Raw genomic sequence first — 24,978 nt, 5'->3', positions numbered from 1 at the left:
TGTGCAACACATATCACTAGAAAATTGCCGGTTTCTGCGACACTGGTAACCATTAAGCCTTTTCCACATAGAGTCATAATTGGAAGAGCGGTTGTAAAAAACTGATTTTTCTTTCTGTGACATGATTCAATATTCTTTTAAGTGTTGCATGGTTTGGTTGGAGAAGCAGAGAGGGAGGTTTTTAAGAAAAGGAAAAAAAAAAGGAAAATAGCAACAGGCGAAAAACAAGTGACATAAGAGCTTGGAATCTACTACTACCAACCCTAAAATTAGGCTGAGGGCTGCCCCAGGACTATTTGCGCTTTGCAAGTTGTGATAAATAGTTTAATGTGAAGGACAGACACAGCGAGGCTCCTGAGAAATCCCTTGAACATGTCCTCGTCCCGCAGAAACCGCTCTCCCATCACACGGCTCTGTTTTTATTGGGGGATGCTGAGCCGCTCCAAAACATTACGTCAGATTTACTGTAACAGGGAACATGGCTACCAGAGAGGGAGAAGGGTCCAGCTGTAGGAGAGGGCAGCATGATTCCACACACACACACAAACATATTCTTACACATGTACACACACACATTGAGAGGACAGTAGTCCATTGTGCCGTCCTCCTAATTACATAACCAGGAAAAGTAGAGGGAAGCATAAAAACACAGTCCAATGGGAAGAATCCTGCAGTAAATTAAATATCACAGGAAAATAACACCTCGTATAAACATACAGTAGAAGTCGAAGCGTATACTGAAGTACAACTTTGGTGACGTGTCAGAGAAAACACTTGCTTCCACACAATCCCCGCGCCTCGCTCATAAAGCTCGTCTCGCTGCACAATCGCACCATTGAAGTTAGTGCGAGAAGCTTTAGTTTAGCGCCGACTTGTTTTGTTCCAACCTTAAATCCCTGCTAGACGTGGAGGAAGCTCAATGTGTGCTCAATACTGACACTGTTCAAGTTTGTCGTGTGACACGTTTGCACTGATAGAGGAACAGTGCGTCGAGTGTTTTGCACCTTTGGGCCCAGTTATTGTTGTGGCCTCTACACACGGCGTTATTATTATTATTATTGTCCGTTTCCTTCTCCTGCCTCTTAAGACAAGTGTTAAATATTCACTATGCAGGGGTTTCCTCCCTCTCACTCATCACTGATGAAACTGACAATAATAAGTTTGATGTTTGGTATTAAGACGAGATAAAAGTAGGTCATGTGGGCACTAACTTTCTCCCTGTTTTCCATGTGTAGTAGCAGGAATAGGCTGCTGTGGAAGTTGATATCTCCCTTTCTTATTGGGATATTATTATTATTATAAGGAATATTAAACATAGACATACTATGCAGGAATGATTACTTACTGTTTGTTATCACAACATCCAAATTTGACTCCTCAAACCCCAGATTCACTCATTTTATTACAAACTTTGTCTGCAAGAGGTTTCGCTCCACCATATTTGCATTTCAGCACTAATTTTAACTTCATGAGAAACATGCAAAATGACAAGAAAAGAGAAAAAATGCAGGTAAAGGCAGCACCACACACTTCTGATTGGTCATACGTGATGAGTCATCACGTATGACCAATGATCATGGTGGAGCGAAACCTCTTGCAGACAAAGTTTGTAATAAAACAAGAGTGAATCTGGGGTTTGAGGAGTCAAATTTGGATGTTGTGTTAACAAACAGGAAGTAATCATTCCTGCATAGTATGTCTATGTTTAATATTCCTTATAATAATAATAATAATAATATTCCTATAAGAAAGGGAGATATCAACTTCCACAGCAGCCTATTCCTGCTACTACACATGGAAAACAGGGAGAAAGTTAGTGCCCACATGACCTACTTTTATCTTGTCTTAATACCAACCATCAAACTTATTATTATTGTCCGTTTCCTTCTCCTGCCTCTTAACAGAAATATTAAATATTCACTCTGCAGGGTTTTCCTCCCTCTCAGTCATCACGTATGACCAATCAGAAGTGTGTGGTGGTGCCTTTACCTGTGTTTTTTCTCTTTTCTTGTCATTTTGCATGTTTCTCATGAAGTTAAAACTAGTGCTGAAATGCAAATATGGTGGAGCGAAACCTCTTGCAGACAAAGTTTGTAATAAAACGAGTGAATCTGGGGTTTGAGGAGTCAAATTTGGATGTTGTGTTAACAAACAGGAAGTAATCATTCCTGCATAGTATGTCTATGTTTAATATTCCTTATAATAATAATAATAATAATAATAATAATAATAATAATAATATCCCGCCAGGAAGTGCATCGCCATCACGTGGAAATCTGATTCCCAACTTTCTATAGGAAGATGGGTTTTTTTATTTTATTTTATTATTATTATTTTATTTTATTTATTTATTTTTAAATTAATTTTATATCATTAATATTTTCATTATTTAATTCTATTTATCTATTTTTTTCTCTCGCTTTTCAGTTTGTGGGTGGGTTGGGGAAGGGGTTTGGAGTTGTGTGTTTGTGTTTTCATGTATATCTTGTTTAATTGAAAACTGAAAAATAAAATATTGTAAAAAAAAAAAATATATCCCTATAAAAAAGGGAGATATTTGATGTCTTCCTTTGAGGAAAAAAAGATCATTGGAAGCCAAAATGCAGTAAATTCAGACACAACATTTAATGAAAAAGACATCAAGAAACAGTAATCGGTAATAAAAATTAAAACACATCTGGTAATCAATCAGGACAACAATTGTAAGACAGTTAGAAACAATTACAGAGTAAAAAAAACGACAACAATCTATTGTTTCCTTCATTCCCTTGATGTGATGATAAAAAGACTTGACTAAAGGCCAGTCTGTGATGTCATGCAGTCACCTGAAGCTCTTCTAGCTCAGCCTCTGCAGCACGTCCAGAGCCAGAGTGGCTCTCTGGAGCCGCAGCAGCAGCCGGGCGTGCTCCATGGTGAAGGAGAACTGGGGCATGGGGGGCAGGGAGCCCAGGGCCTGCTGGGAGCTCAGGGCCTTGGCCTGGGCCTGGGTGGACAGCGTGTGGATCTGGTGGATCTGGTCTGGGACTGAGACTCCTGCAGACTTCTTAAAGGTCGGGATGAGGGAGCTAATGTGGCCGTGGAGCAGCTTCACCCACTGGACCGGCTCCGCCCACAGGTTCAGATCCCCTTTCTCGAACAGGAAGTCCTCCTCATCCTGGTCAGGAGCAAAAGGGATAAGTTAAAAACAATTAATGCATGTTGAAGGACATTTTGTTGCATTGGCTCATAGTGATTGTACTCTGGAATTTAAGATGCATAAAGTATAAATATAAAACTGTATAAAAGCATATTTACAGTCATGGAAAAAATAATTATTAGACCACCCTTGTTTTCTCTAATTGCTTGTTCATTTTAATGCCTGATACAACTAAAGGTATATTTGTTTGGACAAATATAATGATAACAACAAAAACAGCTCACAAGAGTTTAATTTAAGAGCTGATATCTAGACATTTTCCATGTTTTTCTTGAGAATAACCAAAATCATTATTTAAAAAAACATGGAAAATGTCTAGATATCAGCTCTTAAATTAAACTCTTATGAGCTATTTTTGTTTTTATCGTGACATTTGTCCAAACAAATGTACCTTTAGTTGTACCGGGCATTAAAATGAACAAGAAATTAGAGAAAACAAGGGTGGTCTAATCATTTTTTCAATGCCTGTATGTTGCACAGAAGTGTAGCATATGATAATAATTAAAATAAATAGCAATAAATAGTAAACAGCAGTATAAACTAGAAATATAAGAAAGGTATTAGCAAATAAACAACTAAAAAACATAAAAAAAATATGAACAATTTACATTATAAACAAGTAGAGATAATATTATTTTCTTAAGCTTATTAAATTAGTTTTATTTTATTTCTGTTTTAATTGTTAATACTATTTATAAAAAAAATAACAATAAATTGTAAACAGCAGTATAAACTAGAAATATAAGAAAGGTATTAGCAAATAAACAAGTAAAAACATATAAAAAGATATGAACAATTTACATAAGAACAAGTAGAGATATAAACAGTATTAACAATTAAAATAAAATAAAATAAAAAAATAAATCTAATTTAATGCATTTGATCTGTAGTTGTGTTTCCAGCCAGCTGATAAATGTCATGTGATAACTACTTTTGTTGGAAGATATATTGTCAGAGAAATAATGGCAATATATGTACGATATAAAATATACTTTAAGACTTTAAATGCCACTAATATAATGACAGTATTCATGGATTAAAGTAAAAAAAAATCTTCTGACTGAAGTTTTATTGGCTCTTCAGCCAAGTCACGTGCAGTGTGTGAAACATGTTCCAGGTTACTTGACACCTGCTTAAGAAATACTAATGATAATAATTCAGCACCAAAATGCAGCCATCACATTAAAATGACTTTCCCAGCGTCATTCTTCCCCCTAAAGGAAACACGGCTATTGATCTCATGAGTGGTCTCTGTGAAGTCTAAATGACGGAAATCGGTTGTAGTGACGGAGAACATTAATCGATGAGTATTACAGCATAATAATGAAAGTTACTAGTGACGGAGAACATTAATCAATGAGTATTACAGCATAATAATGAAAGTTACTCTTTACTAAACGCCTTCACACTTGATCTACAAGGTTAAATGTCACACTGACTCAAACTTAACCCACGGCACGTACTCTTGTTATGTTGATCTTTATTTGTGGTATATTAACTCTAAAATGTACGTCACTTTGGATAAAACCATCTGCTAAATGACATTGTAGAATTTTAGAAGTACAAAAACCCCCCGAACACAGCACTAAAAAGCTATGTAAAACTGAGGGGAACCGCTCAGTGGTTTTGTCATTGTTAAACCACACATTACACATAATTATTTTACTCATAGTATAAAAATAGTGCAGCTTTAATCTCTTTACAGCTAAAGATCTGCATCTTAAGGCCGTCAGCCACAAGACACCATCATTTACTGTAACTCGAGTTATCTCTTAATTATGTTTTCAAATTCTTTAGAGAATCAACCAACTAAACAGGAAGTAAAACTAAGCAGGCAGCTAAATAAAGCCTGGCAGGAGAGCAGAAACACTTAAAGCAAGAAAAAAAGATATGGTGCTGTCTGCTCCTGTTATGCTATGGTGATTTTACAGTTTGTGTATTAATGTCCTATCTGTTCCATCCTGGCAGTCAATGAGCCAGCCCTGTGGTAAGCATAAAAATGAAGTCATCATGGTCATCTTTCATCAGTTTCACTTCATGGAAATCATCAACATGTCTTCTACAGTAAAATATCTCTTCCTGTGTACAGTTTGTGCAATGCAAAAAAAGCCAACTTGTATTTTTTGGCCCAAAACAGTGATTTAAGTTGTAAAAACTTGGAAATATAAATTATTGACATTTAGGGCAATTATGTCAGCTAGCACAACAAAGGAAGCCAGTTGTCTGCTCAAAAACAAGTTGGTGAGTTGTTGTTACTTATATCTTTAAGTTGGGGTTCACAACAAGGGATAATAGTTCTGATAACTCTTATTTCTTTGTTATGAAATGCGGGAAAGCGGTGAAATTCGGTCATTGGCGAAAGCTAGCGGCTAACTGATGCTAGTGGCTAACTGATGCTAGCGGCTAACTGATTCTAGCGGCTAACTGATGCTAGCGGCTAACTGATGCTAGCGGCTAACTGATGCAAGCGGCTAACTGATGCTAGCGGCTAACTGATGCTAGCGGCGCTGCTTGTTACAGCTACAAGAGTAGCCATTAGCGTATCAATGCTAACTCAAAATTGTGGTCGCAACATTAGCTGACATTTCATAGCGGCGTTACAATCGTGCCACTTCAGCACATTGCAGAAGTTAGCAGAAGTAAGGATTAAAAGTTATTACAATGTAAAATTATAAGTTGGTAGAACTTACAGTTGAGTTGACAAAAATCTGAATTCAGAGTTGAGCAAACTCAAAAACAAAACTTAAAATATTTAGTTTAATTGTCCAACTTAAAATTTTTATCGAAGTTTGTTGCCTTGAAATGTTTCTTTTTTTGCAGTGTGATGTCCCCATTAAGTTATGAGACATCTTCTCACCAGACTGGAAGCTTCGTCTGCAGCCGCCTCCTCCCGGCCTTCTTCGTCTCCCAGCAGCCACTCTGTCAGAGCGAGGACCCCCGCCGGGACCTGGTCCCACACCTCAAACAGCCGACACAGGAGCCCCACGCCTGAGTCCAGGGCTACCGGAGGACACACGGACACACCTGTCACATCTGAGGACAGAAGAGGACTCACGTTTATACAAAGTCTGTAAACTTCGTTTGTTTGCAGTGAACACCTGAAGATAAGAAGAAAAATCAGCAACACTGTAAGTACAAAAGTGAGGCTCGGTTGCACCAGCTGTTGGCAACACTTTCACTAATTTTTGTGTGCAAAGTCCCTGAGAAGTTTTTAGTCATGGCCACCATGATGTCACCCATTGGTTTGGAAAGTACCGCTCCACGTAAGTCTCAAGTCTGGCAATTTAATATGTTCATGTGTTTTAGTCTTTTGGGTCACTTAATGTCTTTTTTTGGTCATTTTGTGTGTTTTTTTGTTCATTTTGTGGTCAATTTGTGTCTTTTTTTTTGTCATTTTGTGTCTTTTTTTGATCATTTTGTGGTCAATCTGTGTCATTTTAAGGTGACCAAAATGTTACAAGTTGTAAGAAAAAAAACAAAGATAATACCCAAACTGCACACAAACAACATCATGCTGCATTAAAGAAGAATTATAACCAGAGATTAACACCATAAACTCATTGGGGAAGTGTTTTCTCAGGTCATTAATCAAGTAAGAATGAGTGTCACTTTCTCATAGATTTCTATACAATGAGACTTAAGGCACTTGGCTTCACTTTTCATGCCTAGAGGTTGCAGCTTGGTTTAAAGTGAGCTGGAAATATTATGAAACACTAACTTTACCATCATTATTTGATTTTATATGTAATTTGAGGCCTACTGTATGCTTTTTTCCAAATGTAATTTGAAATCTTTTTAGTGTATTTAATTTAATTACGGCCTTTTAATCTAGTGTCAGGACGGATGTGTTGACTACATACTTTAAGTATCTCTTCAAGTTAACTGGCAGTTACTAAGTGTAAATAATTTCAAATAATTCCTTGATTTCATTTGGAAATCTCCACATAGTGTTGCTTATGTTACAGTTTCAATGATACTTACTTTGAGCTTAATAATAATTACTGGATAGTTATGTGAACTGGACTATTTCGGTGCCCAAATAGTCCAGTTTGTGCACAATACTTTTGCTCGGTTTGATATAAGGTAAAAAAAAGTCTCACAAAATAAATGCTGGCAGTCTGCAGTCATGTTATGTTTTTAAAAATCATACTAAAGAGAGCCTGGTTTCTTCTATTAGGCTAAAAGTTGACAGTAAAACTGGTTGACACGACTCGATTTCTGTGCCGTGTGCTGTATGGCAGTACTTCTCAACCTTTTTGAGTCGCAACCCCCAATTTAACATGCATGTTGTCCACGACCCCTGCTCACTGAACACAATCTCACACGCACAGTTCAGATCACCCAAAAAAGAAAAAAAAATACCACAAAAAGACAGAAAATGACCAAAAAAGACACAAATTGACCACAAAATGATTAAAAAAAAGACAGAAAATGACCAAAAAAACACAAAATGACCAAAAAAGACACAAAATTACCACAAAAAGACACAAAATTACCAAAAAAGACACAAATTGACCAAACAAGACACAAAATGACCAAAAAAAGACACAAAATGACCCAAAAAAGACACAAAATGACCAAATAAAGACACAAAATGACTAAAAAAAGACACAAATTGACCAAAAAAGACACAAATTGACCAAACAAGACACAAAATGACAAAAAAGACACAAAATGACCAGAAAAGACACAAATTGACCAAAAAGACATAAAATGACCCAAAAAAGCAACAAAATGACCAAATAAAGACACAAAATGACTAAAAAAAGACACTAAATGACCAAAAAGACTAAAACACTTTAACACAGTGGAGACAGAGCTGACTTCCTAAATGATTTGGCGACCCCCAGAAATCATCTCGAGACCCCAATTGGGGTCCCGACCCCAAGGTTGAGAATAACTGCTGTATGGTATCCACAGGTTTCTCATTGGGTTCCTATGAGCCTGGACCATGACGTAGACCCAGCCAGCCCGTGGAGTGTGTGTGTGATGCGGTGCCATGAAAGGAAAAACCATTACTCGCAGAGGTGTGTCCCTGCATCCAAAATAATTAAATCCAAAGCCTGACTAAAACTCAAGCTGAAATAAATAATTCTAAATAAGTCCGTTTCCACAGCTGAACAGTGCACTTTTTGTGAAAAATTCAGATGCAGGAAAAAATGTGTGCGTGTCTGTTTCTGTGCCGCAAGCCCCAAAAAACAAGGAAAAAAACCCTCTTTGTGCTGCAGGATTATCAACTATGAAATAAATATTCCAGGTTTGACACACGGAAACCTGATTACTGAACACCTGTGTGTAGAAAATGTTCCACCTTCACCTGATTTTTTTTTTCTCCGTTTGGTGTGGGTGACTGTTGGTGGAGTTGTGACATTTAAATGATGCCTGGCTGACTGTATGATCCAAACTTAGTGTCAGTGCATGTGTGTGTGTGTGTGTGTGTGTGTCTCTGGGCTTGGACGGCCTTCTGGGAAACAAAACTATAACTCATATAACCAACCACGATCAGGGTGTGTATGAGTGCATCGAAAACTATTCCGCACGCTGCAGTAAGTGCAAACGCTGCTCCTAACGTCCTGTTTACATCTTAATGAATGGATCGTGAATAAGAAGAGTTATTTTTCTTACATTTGGTGACAAAATAAAGCAGTTTTTCCTATTTGTAGCCTTGTACAAATAGTCATCAAATAGAGACAGGCCTGCTGTGAGGAAGTGTGAGTGCAAGGACACACACTTCAGAGGGAAAACATAACGTATGACTTCATTTAACGACTCCAGTTGTCCACGCAGCAACTACACTACCGGTCAAAAGTTTTAGAACACCCCAATTTTTCCAGTTTTTTATTGAAAATCAAGCAGTTCAAGTCAAATCAACAGCTTGAAAGGGTACAAAGGTAAGTGGTGAACGGCCAGAGGTAAATAAAAAAAGGTAAAATATAACGTACATTTCAGAATTATACAAGAAGGCCTTTTTTCAGGGAACAAGAAGTGGGTTAACAACTTAACTCTATGGAGTCTTGGGCTATTTTGTCCATTTTTGAATTCTTTTCATGACTTTGTAAGTCATTTTGTGTCTTTTTTTGGTCATTTTGTGTCTTTTGGTGTCTTTTTTGTCATTTTGTGTCTTTTTTTCTGTCATTTTGTGTCTTTTTTTAGTCCTTTAGTGCAACATAAAATGTGATTTTGAATCTTTTTTTTACTTTCAAAACACTATCATGCTCAATAAAGAATTTTAAATGTTGCAAATGTGCATTCATTTCAGAGTACACTGAGACATTAAACTGCATCATTTTCAATTAAATTCTGGAAAAGTTGGTGTGTTCTAAAACTTTTGACCGGTAGTATATCTGACAGAGGTTGTGTGTGTGTGTGTGTGTGTGTGTGTGTGTGTGTGTGTGTGTGTGTGTGTGTGTGTGTGTGTGTGTGTGTGTGAGAGTGTTGTTCTCCCACCTTGACCATCCTCACCACAGCTGACACCCAGATAACATCAGAGACTTCAAAAGGCTTTCAGAGACACTAGCCAAAATACTTCTACTATGGGAAAAGAGACGGAAGGAGGAAGGAAGGGGGGGTGTCTTTTTTTGTTATTTTGTGTCTTTTTTGGCCATTTTGTGTCTTTTTTTTGTCATTTTGTGTCTTTTTTTCTGTCATTTTGTGTCTTTTTTTGTCATTTTGTGTCTTTTTTTGGTCATTTAGTGTCTTTTTTTCTGTCATTTTGTGTCTTTTTTTCTGTCATTTTGTGTCTTTTTTTCTGTCATTTTGGTCATTTTGTGTCTTTTTTTCTCTCATTTTGTGTCTTTTTTGTAATTTTGTGTCTTTTTTGTCAGTTTGTGTCTTTTTTTTGTAATTTTGTGTATTTTGTGTCTTTTTGGTCAATTAGTGTCTTTTTTGGTCATTTTGTGTCTTTTTTTCTGTCATTTTGTGTCTTTTTTTGGTCATTTAGTGTCTTTTTTTCTGTCATTTTGTGTCTTTTTTTCTCTCATTTTGTGTCTTTTTTGTAATTTTGTGTCTTTTTTGTCAGTTTGTGTCTTTTTTTGGTAATTTTGTGTCTTTTGTGTCTTTTTGGTCATTTAGTGTCTTTTTTGGTCATTTTGTGTCTTTTTTTCTGTCATTTTGTGTCTTTTTTGTTATTTTGTGTCTTTTTTTCTGTCATTTTGTGTCTTTTTTTCTGTCATTTTGTGTCTTTTTTGTCATTTTGTGTCTTTTTTGGTCATTTTGTGTCTTTTTTTCTGTCATTTGTGTCTTTTTTTCTGTCATTTTGTGTCTTTTTTTGGTATTTTGTGTCTTTTTTGGTCATTTTGTGTCTTTTTTTGTAATTTTGTGTCTTTTTTTGTCATTTTGTGTCTTTTTTTTTGGTCATTTTGTGTCTTTTTTTGTCAGTTTGTGACCCCCATCAGCATACATACTGTATAAAACACACACACAGACATATATATAGGGTTGGGAACCCAGATTGTTTTTCCTCTTCAGAGAGGAGGCGTAAAATCGGAGCAGAGCCTGAAGTCTGAGCGGCGAGGGAAACCCGCTCTGTGAACATTAGAGGCTGCTGATTGTACCGTATTAGAGGAGATTTAAGAGTTTAGGAGCTTGAGTGACAAATTCCTTTCTTCACCAAGAAGCCGCCCTCTCTCCGGGACGGCCCAGCCTCTGATGTCAAGCCTTTACAGCCCAACATTAAGGGACATAATAGGAAATTTTAGCTGCGTTCAATTTATCTACTTCTCTACGGAGGTTTCACACATAGCTTAATGCGATTTCCCTCCTCGAGCTTTTGGCGCAAAATACTCAGTTTCTCAAGGGGATTGTCTTTCACGCTGTTACTGGCATGTGTGTTGGGTGTGTAGTAGATAGATAGATAGATATACTTTATTTATCCCAAGCTGGGAAATTAGAGTGTAGCAGCAGCATTACACACAGAGACAATAACAACACAATTAAATAAAAAGAACAACCTAGGCATACTTCAAGCAATAAAATATAAAAATACAATACAAATACAATAAAATTTAATGTAAAAATAAAGTGTCTAAAGAAGGAGTATGTATTAAGGAGTAGAATTCCAGTGCAGAATAAATATGAATATGCAGTATAAAAATGTTGGTGCTATGAAACAATAAGGTGCAATGAACAGTGTGCATAAAAACACATAAAGTGCATAACGACAGTATGTAATGAACCAGACTATAATTTGTTATTGTACAGTGTGATGGCATGTGGCAGGAAATATTTTTTATATCTATATACACTACCGGTCAAAAGTTTTAGAACACCCCAACTTTTCCAGAATTTAATTGAAAATGATGCAGTTTAATGTCTCAGTGTACTCTGAAATTAATGCACATTTGCAACATTTAAAATTCTTTATTGAGCATGATAGTGTTTTGAAAGTAAAAAAAAGATTCAAAATCACATTTTATGTTGGACTAAAGGACTAAAAAAAGACACAAAATGACCAAAAAAAATACACAAAATGACAAAAAAGACACCTAAAGACACAAAATGACTAAAAAAAGACACAAAATGACAAAAAAAAAAAGACACAAAAGGACACAAAATGACTTACAAAGACATGAAAAAATTAAAAAATGGACAAAATAGCCCAAGACTCCATAGAGTTAAGTTGTTAACCCATTTCTTGTTCCCTGAAAAAGGCCTACTTGTATAATTCTGAAATGTACATTATTTTTCAGTTTTGGTTAAGCTTACCTTTTTTTATTTACCTCTGGCAGTTCACCACTTACCTTTGTACCCTTTCAAGCTGTTCATTTGACTTGAACTGCTTGAATTTCAATAAAAAACTGGAAAAGTTGGTGTGTTCTAAAACTTTTGACCAGTAGTGTATATAGTGTGTATATGTGTGTGTGTTTAGTCTTATTGGTTGAATTTAAAGAGTGTGTGACAATCTTGTCCCTACAAATGACAATATGGGTGCCAGTTGGTGAATGAGTTGGTTGGCGTAGATGGGGTGAGGCTGTGTGTGTTGTGCAAATGGCATCCACTGGCACACACTCCATCCGTTGGCACTATTATAGTACATTTGAGCTGGGCAGGGCAGGAGTGTGAGGGGAAAACTTAACCTTGTGCCACTTGTGGAAACAGTATAACAGTTGTACCATTCTGAGCTTCAGAAGGGTTTTTTTTTTTAACATAACTTAGATCTTTGGTTGCCTTGTTAGAGACTCTGGCAACTATATTTTTAGAAAGTGCTTTATATTTAAATCTGCAGGAACCGTAACAAACCCTTCACTATGTACGCTATCATTCTCGCTAGTTAGGTTTCTAGGGAAATTTATTTTTCAGTTTCTAATCAAAGGCTGCATATGGAGGAGGATGTTTCACAAGTTAAAGTTATTTTAGGTCAACGTATTTTAACGCACATACATAAGTTAGGTCAGCTATTCTCAACCTTGGGGTCGCGAGATGATTTCTGGGGGTCGCCAAATCATTTTGGAAGTCAGCTCTGTCTCCACTGTGTTAAAGTGTTCATGTGTTTTAGTCTTTTTGGTCATTTAATTTTGTTACTTTTTTGGGTGATCTGAACTGTGCGTGAGATTATGTTCAGTGAGAGGGGGTCACGGACAACATGCATGTTAAATTGGGGGTCGCAACTCAAAAAGGTTGAGAACTACTGAGTTAGGTAATAAACATACTTATCTTCACCCAAACTGTGATCTTTTCTTTTAACCTGAGCATGGTTTTGTTTCAATTCCCTATTTTAACCAAGTTTGCAAAACTACAACTGTAATCCAGGATCCTTATCTTCATGTGTAATGGTGGTTTTTGATGTTGTAATTTACTGTGAACACTGCTTACTTTGTACTCAGGATACATTACTTTCTGTCTTATTCATATTATATTCTCTTCTGTGCATTATAGTATTGTTGTATAGTATGTTATGTATGTGGTGTTGAGCAGGTATTGATTAACCATTGTCATCAACTTAGTTTAGTGTGTTAGGATGCTAACATATGCTACTTAGCACTATATACAAAGTGCAACATTGTTGTAAATATGAAGCCCACCTGCTTATTTGGTAAATGGCTGGTTAAAAGCTCTAAAAAAGTCTGACAATGGTACATTGAGTTGGTTTAGTTTTGTCAAACACTATTTCTAAGGTGAAGAATTAACTTCTCCATGTTTACCACAATGCAAAACTAACAAGTAGATGTAAACAATCCCAAAGTCTTCAGTGATTAATGACAAATAAGAATATAGATTTTTCATTTATGATGTTTATTGTGTGACTAAATGTGCCAAATGGTGAAACCGATTATAAACGCTGGTTTCTGAACGTCTTGCAGGCTGCAGCAGCCTCATTGTTTCTGATCAACAGTCATGTCATTAAAGTCGCTGAATTAAATTAAAGAGAGTGAAGAGACCTTCTCTGTTCAATTTGTGTCTTTTTTGGTAATTTTGTTTCCTTTTTTTGGTAATTTTGTGTCTTTTTAGTCATTTTGTGTCTTTTTTTGATCATTTTGTTTCTCTTTTGGGTCATTTTGTGTCTTTTTTTGGTAATTTTGTTTCTCTTTTGGGTCATTTTGTGTCTTTTTTGGGTCATTTCGTGTCTTTTTTGGGTCATTTTGTGTGTTTTTTGGTCATTTTGTGGTCAATTTGTGTCTTTTTTGTGTCTTTTTTGGTCATTTTGTTTCCCTTTTTTGGTCATTTTGTGTCTTTTTAGTCATTTTGTGTCTTTTTTTGGTCATTTTGTTTCTCTTTTGGGTCATTTTGTTTCTCTTTTGGGTCATTTTGTGTCTTTTTTGGTCATTTTGTGGTCAATTTGTGTTTTTTTGGTCATTTGGTTTCCTTTTTTTGGTCATTTTGTTTCTTTTTTGGGTGATCTGAACTGTGCGTGTTTTCAAATGGTGAAACCGATTATAAATGCTGGTTTCTGAACGTCTTGCACGCTGCAGCAGCCTCATTGTTTCTGATCAACAGTCGTGTCATTAAAGTCGCTGAATTAAATTAAAGAGAGTGAAGAGACCTTCTCTGTTCAATTTGTGTATTTTTTGGTAATTTTGTTTCCTTTTTTTGGTCATTTTGTGTCTTTTTAGTCATTTTGTGTCTTTTTTCGGTAATTTTGTTTCTCTTTTGGGTCATTTTGTGTCTTTTTTTGGTAATTTTGTTTCTCTTTTGGGTCATTTTGTGTCTTTTTTGGGTCATTTCGTGTCTTTTTTGGGTCATTTTGTGTGTTTTTTGGTCATTTTGTGGTCAATTTGTGTCTTTTTTGGTCATTTTGTTTCCCTTTTTTGGTCATTTTGTGTCTTTTTAGTCATTTTGTGTCTTTTTTTGGTAATTTTGTTTCTCTTTTGGGTCATTTTGTGTCTTTTTTGGGTCATTTTGTGTCTTTTTTGGTCATTTTGTGGTCAATTTGTGTCTTTTTTGGTCATTTGGTTTCCTTTTTTTGGTCATTTTGTGTCTTTTTTTGATCATTTTGTGGTCAATCTGTGTCTTTTTTGGTCATTTTGTTTCCTTTTTTTGGTCATTTTGTGTCTTTTAGTCATTTTGTGTCTTTTTTTGGTAATTTTGTTTCTCTTTTGGGTCATTTTGTGTCTTTTTTGGGTCATTTTGTGCCTTTTTTGGTCATTTTGTGGTCAATTTGTGTCTTTTTTGGTCATTTTGTTTCCCTTTTTTGGCCATTTTGTGTCTTTTTAGTCATTTTGTGTCTTTTTTTGATCATTTTGTTTCTCTTTTGGGTCATTTTGTGTCTTTTTTGGGTCATTTTGTGTCTTTTTTGGTCATTTTGTGGTCAATTTGTCTCTTTTTTGGTCATTTGGTTTCCTTTTTTTGGTCATTTTGTTTCTTTTTTGGTTGATCTGAACTGTGCGTGTTTTCAAATGGTGAAACCGATTATAAACGCTGGTTTCTGAACGTCTTGCACGCTGCAGCAGCCTCATTGTTTCTGATCAACAGTCGTGTCATTAAAGTCGCTGAATTAAATTAAAGAGAGTGAAGAGACCTTCTCTGTTCACTAAATCCTTACTGAGCCTCTGCAGCTGGGGGGGGGGGGGGTCGGGTGTCCCATTGAGTGGGGGAGGAGGCGTGGGTGGGGGTTTTCAGTGGGCTGTCAGGACAGTGAAATGAGAGAAAACACTTCCCGCCCTACACTCTCCCATCATCTCATCTTGTTCACTGTACTGGGAGTTCATTCCTCTGCTCAGCCACCCACATCTGAGGGATTTGGGTTAGATGGCCCCGCCTTAACTAACTGCTTCTACACCCACCTGGGGGCCGCAACCTGCCCACGGACCACCGTACGAGTCCCTCAGCTACACCTGCTGGGCTGCACTGTGAGAATTTTATTCCATATACAGTCAAAAAGCCATTTTCCATGTTTTTTTCTTGATAATAACCAAAATCATTATCAAGAAAAACATGGAAAATATAGATATCAGCTCTCAAATTAAACTCTTATGAGATATTTTTGTTGTTATCGTTATATTTGTCCAAACAAATGTACCTTTAGTTGTACCAGGCATTAAAATGAACAAGAAATGGAAGAAAACAATGGTGGTCTAATCATTTTTTCCATGACTGTAGCTAGTTCAGTCCAGCAGGGGATCTATATACACTCTCAGGTATAATGTGTTAAATTTGTACCTTTAGGGGTCAATTTGTGTCTTTTTTTTGGTAATTTTGTCTTTTTTGGACATTTTGTGTGTTTTTGGGTCATTTTGTGTCTTTTTTGGGTCATTTTGTGTCTTTTTTGGTCAATTTGTGTCTTTTTTGGTCATTTTGTTTCCTTTTTTTGGTCATTTTGTGGGGTTTTTTTAGACATTTTGTGCTTCATTATTTGTCCAAAATTTGTTGTATCAACTGAGTGTGTATGATCTGAACTGTGCGTGTGAGATTCTGTTCAGTGAGCGGGGGTCGCGGACAACATGCATGTTAAATTGGGGGTCGCGACTCAAAAAGGTTGAGAACTACTGCTCTAGAGGGTACTGCCACAACAACAAGCTGTTGTACCCTTCAAGGTACAAATTCGGCCATTATTTCTAACGGTGTATGCATGATTTAATCTGTGATCCTGGTGCGGGACTGGGTTGCACCAGCTGTTCACAACACTATCACTAATTTCTGTGAGTCCCTCATTGGTTTTTAGTCAAGGCCACCATGATGTCACCCATTGGTTTGCAAAGTACCGTTCAAGTCTGGCATTTTGGCCATTGCCATATTGGTTTCTGACCATCACCAAGTTGCTTACTTGGAGCCAGAAGGGCCAGAGAGTGGTTGAGAGCTAAAAATGAACAGCCAACTCCTTAGTGTCTTTTAGTGCAACAACCGAATGCTGAACAAGTCATTTTAAAGCAACCAAGATGTTAAGATTAACCTCAAAGGATCCAAATTGTAAGCAGAAAACATGGATAATACCCAAACTGTACAAAGAGAACATAATGCTGTATTAAAGAAGACTTGAAACTAGTGATTAACGCCATAAAGTCATTGGGAAAATGTTTTCTCAGGTAATTAATCAAGTGAAAAGGGGGGTCACTTTCTCATAGATTTCTATACAATCAGACTTATGTTTACTACACTGACATTTAGGGCAATAATGTAAGTTAGCACAACAAAGGAAGCCAGTTGTCTGCTCAAAAACAAGTTGGTGAGTTGTTGTTACTTATATCTTTAAGTTGGGGTTCAAAACAAGGGACAATAGTTCTGCTAACTCTTATTTCTTTGTTATGAAATTTGGTCATTAGCGAAAGCTAGCGACTAACTGATGCTAGTGGCTAACTGATGCTAGCGGCTAACTGATGTTAGCGGCTAACTGATGCTAGCTAACTTTGTGGTCACAACATTAGCTGACATTCATAGCAGCTTTACAATCGTGCCAGAGAAATTCAGAGTTGAGCAAACTCAAAAACAAAACTTCAAATATTTAGTTTAATTGTCCAACTTAAAATTTTATCGAAGTTTGTTGTCTTGACATTTTGAGTTCACCCAACTTTTCTTTTTTTGCAGTGTAGTAGAGTTGGCCCCTGCTGACAATTAGAAAGAAAGAAAGTTTAAGGCATTTCCCCATTGGCTTCACTTTTCACGCACTAATCTGTGATCCTGGGGATGTTGGGGCTTCTTGAAATCCATTTTATAAAATGTAAAAAGTGCATCCTGGTAGTGTGGAAACAAGACTTTTAGATACATTATACAGTGAACAAAGATTTCCACCAACATCAGCAGAACACCCACATTATTCTCCATAGACGCTGAAAGAAACGCTTTCTTCTCACACAGAGCGCCGTGCTACAGACGCGACAGTGGAGCCGAGACACCAGGAAGCATAGGTGTGAGATACAGAGGTGCGAAATAAAAACACACACTTTACAGCCCTGACTTCCTCTGGTGGTTGACGAGGCACTGAGGGTGGAGGCCATGAGGAGCAACAACAACAACAACAACAACAAAAACAACAGGAAACATTACCATGAAAATAATGGTACAAAACTGAGTGAATGGTGAGCGTTAGCATAGAAATACTGGTCAGAGAACACAAGGTCAACGTAGCTGCATATGTCACGGAGCACGGTCATGTGGTTCGATCAGTCAAAGGATCAAATGCAAGTCAATGGCTCAATGCCTCATCAGGGAGCCAACAGAAGCTGTCTCTATCATGGAAACACAGCGTCCCCTTTCAGTCCTTTCATTTCCTTTGAGACAAATCAAAGAGGACCTAGAGGTAATTGTAACATTCGGACTATATTCGTTAATTTAGGCTCTGATTGTTAGTTTTTTTTCTTCATGACCTGTAACCTGTCTGTGTGTATCAGGGACATTTTTTTTTTTTAAACATATTTTTATCGCACATTTTGTTAATTTACAAAGGGTGAACAACATAGAACAAGAAGGCACATACAAGAAAAATAATAACAATAAAAAAGGGGAGGGGGGGGGCTTTATAACCACAAAATAAATAATAAATAATTTTTTAAAGTAAATAAATATATACATACATATATCTATCACACACACAGATACATATACATGTCCGTAAAGCTCTAAATGTGTATGCTAAATCAAGATAAAATAAAAAGATAAATAAATCTTCAGTTCAGCTCATCATTCCAGCCATCTACTTCAATATCATTTTTCTCAAGGAAATTACAGAAAACCTTCCAGATTTTCCAAAACTTGTCAAGCTTGTTTTTCGAGGTGGTATCAGGGACATTTAAAAAGTGAACCCAGAGCTCTGTAACTTCACATTTCTTGACATATTATAATAAACTTTTGTTAAAGTGAGAACTTGGACGTCTCCTGCTCATCATTCCCCATCAACGACTGCGCAGAGAAAATTGGTGAGGATTTTTTGGTGTTGAAGTCAGATTATTCAATATTCATTGTTTCCTCATGTCATTTTTCTAACAGCTCTTTACTGAGAAATACTCTGAGATTTTTTGTATTGCTTGTATTTGCTGATCAGGTCAAAGTGTCAACTGAGCGGATTTTTTTTTCAATTTGAGATTTCACAAAGAATGCCAGAAAATTTCACACTAAATAATTTTTAAGCTGACTTTGTGTCTGTGACCAATGACTGTATTTGGTGGAGTTTATGGTGTTTTTCAGAAATGAAAAGTGTCAAAAGAATGATGAAAATTGAAGCATGAGAGGTCAAGATATCCTGATTTTAGTCTATAGTATGTGTCAAGCTACGATTTTTTAAATTTCTGAAGCTCTTCCATTTCCACTAAAGAAATGATGAGAGGGCGTAACATGCTTCACATACAGCGTTGGCTACCTTTAGCCCGCTAATCTTCAAAGACTGATCTAACATGAGAACCTCCTCAAAAACATAGAGATTGGCTCACTCACACCCTTTTGTGGTTTACACAACTAAGCTAAATCTCTTTGTACGAAGGAGGTGATAATTGAGTGAGAAATTTAGAGAGTGATCCTAAAAAGGGAAACAAGAAGTGCTTAACTTCTTCAGTGCAAGATCATTATATACCATTCAGAAATGCTACTAAGGCTGCATCCATTCCACACTAATACACCAATGCATAGCTTGTGCCTCCTTTTTGTTAAAAAAAAAAAAAGCTAAGGAATTGCATTGTAGAGCTGAAACAGGGCTTTTAAAATATAACACAGACACCCACGTTCACTTCTTGGTGGGTCAACCTGAATAACAATCAAACGAAAACAGAATTACATTAGTTGAGCCTGTCAGTGTGAGCAGCTGTTGTGCAGGCCATTGAATTCCATATTTAATAATGCTACTACTGTCTACACATGCAGGAGGGAAGCTGTTATTCTAGTGATTTGTGTCCGGTGGCATTACTGGCTGCACATGGCAAGCCATGCCAGGTCATGTGATTTGCATTTTCAGGCATGCAAGTACGGAGACCATTTCTGAAAGGAACAACGTTAGTTAAAGGAGCCTAAAAATATATCGGTGGGACTTATGGATGGATTACTCAATGGGCCTACAGGGCCAAAAGTGTTACCGAAGATACAAAGAGAACACAAAGAACCTCCTGAAGACCCAGCTCTTCAGAGAGCATCTTCTCTCCTAGCACCACACGACAATTCTACTACTTAAAGGATTGTCACTAGCACTTATTGCTGCACTAATTATTTATTATTTATTGCACTATACCTCGATTGTTGCCCTTTTTTCCTGTAAGTCGCTTTGAATAAAGGCATCTGCTAAATGACTAAATGTACATGTAATGTAAAACGACAAAGAAAAGGGACAAAACAATTTGCAAGAGACTCAAATCAACTACAAAGAGATGCAAAACATCTACAAACAGACTCATAATGACTAATTAGAGACACAAAGAAACTTCAAAGACATGCAAAACAGCTGCAAAGAGACACAAAGAGACCGTAAAGAAACACAAAACTAATAAGAAAAGGGGGAACACCACTGCAAAAAGACACAAAATGACCACAAATAAACTCAAAACAACTAAGAAAGGCGGAAAAACAACTGCAAAGCGACACAAAATGACTATAAAGAGACACAATGCAACTGCAAAGAGACTCATAATGACTAATTAGAGACACAAAGAAACTTCAGAGACATGCAAAACAGCTGCAAAGAGACATAAGGAGACCATTAAGAAACTCAAAACAACTAAGAAAGGCGGAAAAACAACTGCAAAGAGACACAAAATGACTACAAAGAGACATGATGCAACTACAAAGAGCTGCAAAACATCTGCAAAGAGACTCATAATGACTAATTAGAGACACAAAGAAACTTCAAAGACATGCAAAACAGCTGCAAAGAGACATAAAAAGACCGTAAACACAAAACAACTAAGAAAAGGGGGAAAACCACCGCAAAAAGACGCAAAATGACCACAAATAAACTCAAAACAACTAAGAAAGGTGGAAAAACAACTGCAAAGCTACATAAAATGACTACAAAGAGGCACAATGCAGCTACAGAGAGCTGCAAAACATCTGCAAAGACACTCATAATGACGAACGCAGGCATGACGAACAGCTGCAAAGAGACACAAAGAGACACTCAAAATGACTAATTAGAGACAGAAAGAAACTTCAAAGACATGCAAAACAGCTGCAAAGAGACATAGAGACCGTAAACACAAAACTACTAAAAAAAATGGGGAAAACCACTGAAAAAAGACACAAAATTACCACAAAGAGACACAATGCAACTACAAATAGCTGCAAAACATCTGCAAAGAGACTCATAATGATTACAAAGAGACACAAATAAACTACACAGACATGATAAAGAGCTGCAAAGAGACACAAAGAGACCATTAAGAAACTCAAAACAACTAAGAAAGGCGGAAAAACAACTGCAAAGTGACACAAAATGACTACAAAGAGAACCAACAACACAGTGACACAAAACAACTACAAAAGGGACACCACAGAGAGAGGCGTAGGTTTGGGTAAAATGTAGTTATTGGCAGAAAAGAGATGCAGATGCTTAACTGCCAGCAGAATAATGTAATCAGGTGCATGTCGGTGACATTTCGACACTTCCGGACTCTAAACTATCCTGATGAAGCCAACCTACCACTTCTGTCAGATCTAGGTCTGATTAGAGCCGTTTCACAATCACAGAGGATGCAGAACGAGGCTGACTCTGTATCACAGTTAGATTGTGAAATAGCCACACCAAGACACTCTTGCACTCCTTTTTTATCTTCAAAACACATCGCAACAAAGTGTTACAACCCACAGACTCGAGACTGCAATGAATACAATGTACACAAACTTCAACGCAGCCTGCAGACACCAGTCATTACTGCAGACATGTGACTTTATTTCACACCGCTGAATCATTAAAATCTCATTCCACACGCTGCCTTTTCACTCAAACATGGCGAAAGCAAGCAAAAACACCATTTGTGTTTGTGTGTTTTCACCAGAGGGTGAAATAACAGCTTATTTATTCCAAAAGTAAAGGTTAAAGCTGCAAATGAAAAAGTTGAGTAATTCTCTGGTACTTCCTCCAGTTTCTGTGTTTTTTTGTGTGTTTTTTTTTTACAAGTTCTTCTTTAATGAGGGACACGTGATATTTTCTTGAAGTCTCGTCCAGCGATTCATCCAACATAAACCAACACTAAAAACCAGGTTTGATGGTTGAGTGAGTGTTGTGCTAAAATAGGACGAGGTCTGTTTAATGAGTGTCCCTCAGCCCCGACAGGTCGTTCACTTCCATTCATCTGCGTCACCCACTGTAAATGAATGAACTGGGGGAAAGGACACATGAATGGCATATTCTGCAGAGGTGTTTGTTTGCTTTACAGTAAGCTAAGTAGGTTACTCAGGGTTGGCTGATAATGGTTGACTGAGAATGGCCTTGAAGACATGGGCATGTCAGCAGAGTGTGAGGCCTCTGCTGCATTCTTAAAGAGAGAACAACAGGACCTCAGATTGGTGGAAACAACAGGAGGACTTAAAACAATTCAAGATTTATGTATTGATGGAAAGTCTGCATCACTTAAAGGTCAAGTTTGACATTTTGGTATGAAAGAAGCACATATATATATATTATTTTTCTTCAGATTTTAGCTCATTTTCGTAACCGTTTTTATCCTTCTTATAATTAGACTGTTATGCTTTTAACCCGTTAACCACTTTGAGATTTCCTTTAATCTAAAGTGCATTATAAATAAAAATGTATTGTAAATTATTATTATTATTATTATTATTATTAAGTGGATGTAGCCTCCATGAAGTTACCGCTTGCCGAGCTTTATGTTGATTTCATTTTAATTCCAGAAGCTGTAGTGGTATCTTTTAATTATCTTTTCTTTAATCATTTTAAGGATTTTGTCTTGTAAATGATTGGTGTCAAAACTTCATGTTTTGTATGATAAAAGTCTTACTTGGAAAAACAAAGTGGAGGATCATTTTGTTGCTCTGTTCTTTCTCTTTTGTTTCCCCAATCAGAATTCTAATCAAAGCCCTCTTACACACTGCTGTCCAGTTCAAATCCCTCTGCGCTCTATATATAAAGTGATCCCTCCGCTCTGTCACAGTGCTGGAGGTCCAGCGAGGGTGAGTGGAGTTTGATTTCAGACCCAATTAGCCTGGAGGTATTTGGGTGGTGGTGGTGGTGGTGGTGCAGGTGGGGGTGTTGGATGGTGGGATGGGGTTAAATTAGATTTGCTCTTCCTGTCCAGGACAATGGCTTCACTGTGGGTTCACAGAAGAAGAGCTTCAACCAACCTGATGTGAATCTGCACAAATGTCTCTCCCACACACTAAACAGGTTGATTTGGATTTTACCTGGTTTAGAATCTAAGGAAGTAATTAAACTATTTTAAATTTTAAATGCATCTGTTTTGTTCAGTATTATAGTTATAATCCCCCAAATCATTTAAAAAAAAAAAAAGTTGATTTAAAAAAAATATATATTTATTGGTGAAAAAATCTAATTTATATATAAAAGTGCCCACAAGTGTTATAAAAAAAAAAGGGCTCCACCTCTTGATCTATTTACATTTTTAAACCTCTACACAACATCCTCACTTGTCCTCTCCCCTCTGCTCTGTGTAAACAGGCTGCAGTTCAGATTTAGATTTATATTTGGCCGACAGACATGACAGTGATATTGATCTTCTCATTTTATTTTTTTGGGTTAGGGTTAACAGAGGATTGTGTCTAAAAACATCATTGTTCCAAATTTATGGGCAACTGTGTAGTGTATATATATATATATATATATATTTTTTTTTTTTTCATTTATTGTTCCTATTACTACACACAACAACCTATTTAACATGCTACAATCTATTTTTCACTAATGGGCAATATCTGTGAAATACAAAATACTTAATAAATGCCAAATAGCAGCCTAAAATAAGTATTTTATGTATATAAGGAGTATTTTATATATGTATATGTCTTATTTAATTCTTTATCCTCTTCTTGAGCTTCTATCTTGAGCTTCTGTGACCACTAAATTTCCCCACTGCAGGATAAACAACGTCATATCTTATCTTATCTTTTATAATGTCCAGCGACAAAACAGCGAGTTTAAAAATGCAAATTACATTTACAAAAGGGGGGATGGATGATTTGCATGTGTGTGTGTGTGTGTGTGTGTGTGTGTGTGTGTGTGTGTGTGTGTGTGTGTGTGTGTGTGTGTGTTGCAGAGCCATCTCTGTTCCCACATCTCTGCCTGTCCTCCATATCAAAGGGCCAGGAGTCGTCGCCTCCATTTGAAGCAGCTAACACCTCAGATACTTGACTCGGCAACGGCAGGTCATAAAACACACACTGACACACACACACACACACACACACACAAACACTGGGCAGACTAGTTGGCTGGCCTGCAGGGGATGGGAAAGACAGACACATACACACTCACAGTGACCTGTATACACACAAACACACAGTAATGTTGTTTTTTCCATTGGCACAGCATCGTGCTATATAGCTGTGGTGTGAAATAACATGCCAAGCTATTCCGTTTCTATTCCTCTGGCCCTGTGACAGCAGAGTGTTAATGTGCTGACCCGGGATATTATGCAGGTCACCAAGCCAGAATCAAAGCCCAGCTCTCTTTGACATGTATCAAAAAAAAAAAAACCCTCTTTAACACAAGATGCAACCCACTAGACGTGTTCTCCTGGAAACAGCAGTATTTGCATTCATGCGATCACAATGACTTCATTAAATAGTTCTCCAAGTACCAGAATGTCCTCCCCGCTCGCTGTCGTGTGTGTTTAATTTTAGAAACATCACTTAAGTTGAAGCTCTCAAAGTAGAAAGATGACATATTTTTTCAATTGAAGGTTTTGTTGTTTTTTTACGGTCAGTGGGATGTGATTTCTCTTGGGTTTTTCTGTTGTTTTTCATTTACAAGAGGAATTCGACTCCTCCGGCCAAGTCGCTCATTCATTTCATACGAGCGTACCAATTTGCCGTCTCATTTCGTCTTTTCTGTGTCGCGCGCTACATTCCTGTTGTGCGTACGACACATGTTAAAATAAAATTCAGGAATTCAGAAATTCAATTTTCCACGAAAGCAGGTCTCCAGTGGCCTGGCTGGAGAGTGAAGTCCCAAAAAAAAAAAAAAAAGAACAACGAGAGGCTCGTTTCCCGCAGCGTGTACCAGTTTACGGTAAGTAACACACTCTACGCCCCCCACACACACAAACTGTAATCTCCAAATGAGAAATAAATATGGATGGACAAAAGAGGATACCCCACTCAGTTTTTTTCCACATACACACACACACACACACACACATAAGGACACCCACTCTGCAATTATGCCTATTGTGTTCTCTTCCTGTTGGAGAGAAAACCTCTCCATCTTAGTCATGTTGTTGAGCTCCTATCTGATCCTTAGC

At 37.1% G+C, this 24,978-nt stretch overlaps 1 protein-coding gene across 1 annotated transcript in view; it reads right to left on the bottom strand.

Annotated features, from left to right (window-relative positions):
- Positions 1-2,607: 2,607 nt before the first annotated feature.
- The window catches only part of thada (THADA armadillo repeat containing), a 186,449-nt gene continuing 164,078 nt past the window's right edge, over positions 2,608-24,978 (bottom strand). Inside the window, exons 37-38 of the mRNA XM_059358754.1 lie at positions 6,054-6,229; positions 2,608-3,154 (exon numbers count right to left, since the gene is read on the bottom strand). Coding sequence (XP_059214737.1) covers positions 2,837-3,154; positions 6,054-6,229 — 494 coding nt within the window. The 3' untranslated portion in view covers positions 2,608-2,836. The remainder of the gene's footprint in view (positions 3,155-6,053; positions 6,230-24,978) is intronic.

This window comes from Centropristis striata, chromosome 20, assembly GCF_030273125.1.
Source record: "Centropristis striata isolate RG_2023a ecotype Rhode Island chromosome 20, C.striata_1.0, whole genome shotgun sequence".
Lineage (NCBI taxonomy): Eukaryota > Metazoa > Chordata > Actinopteri > Perciformes > Serranidae > Centropristis > Centropristis striata.
This window is presented reverse-complemented; position numbering and strand designations above follow the sequence as displayed.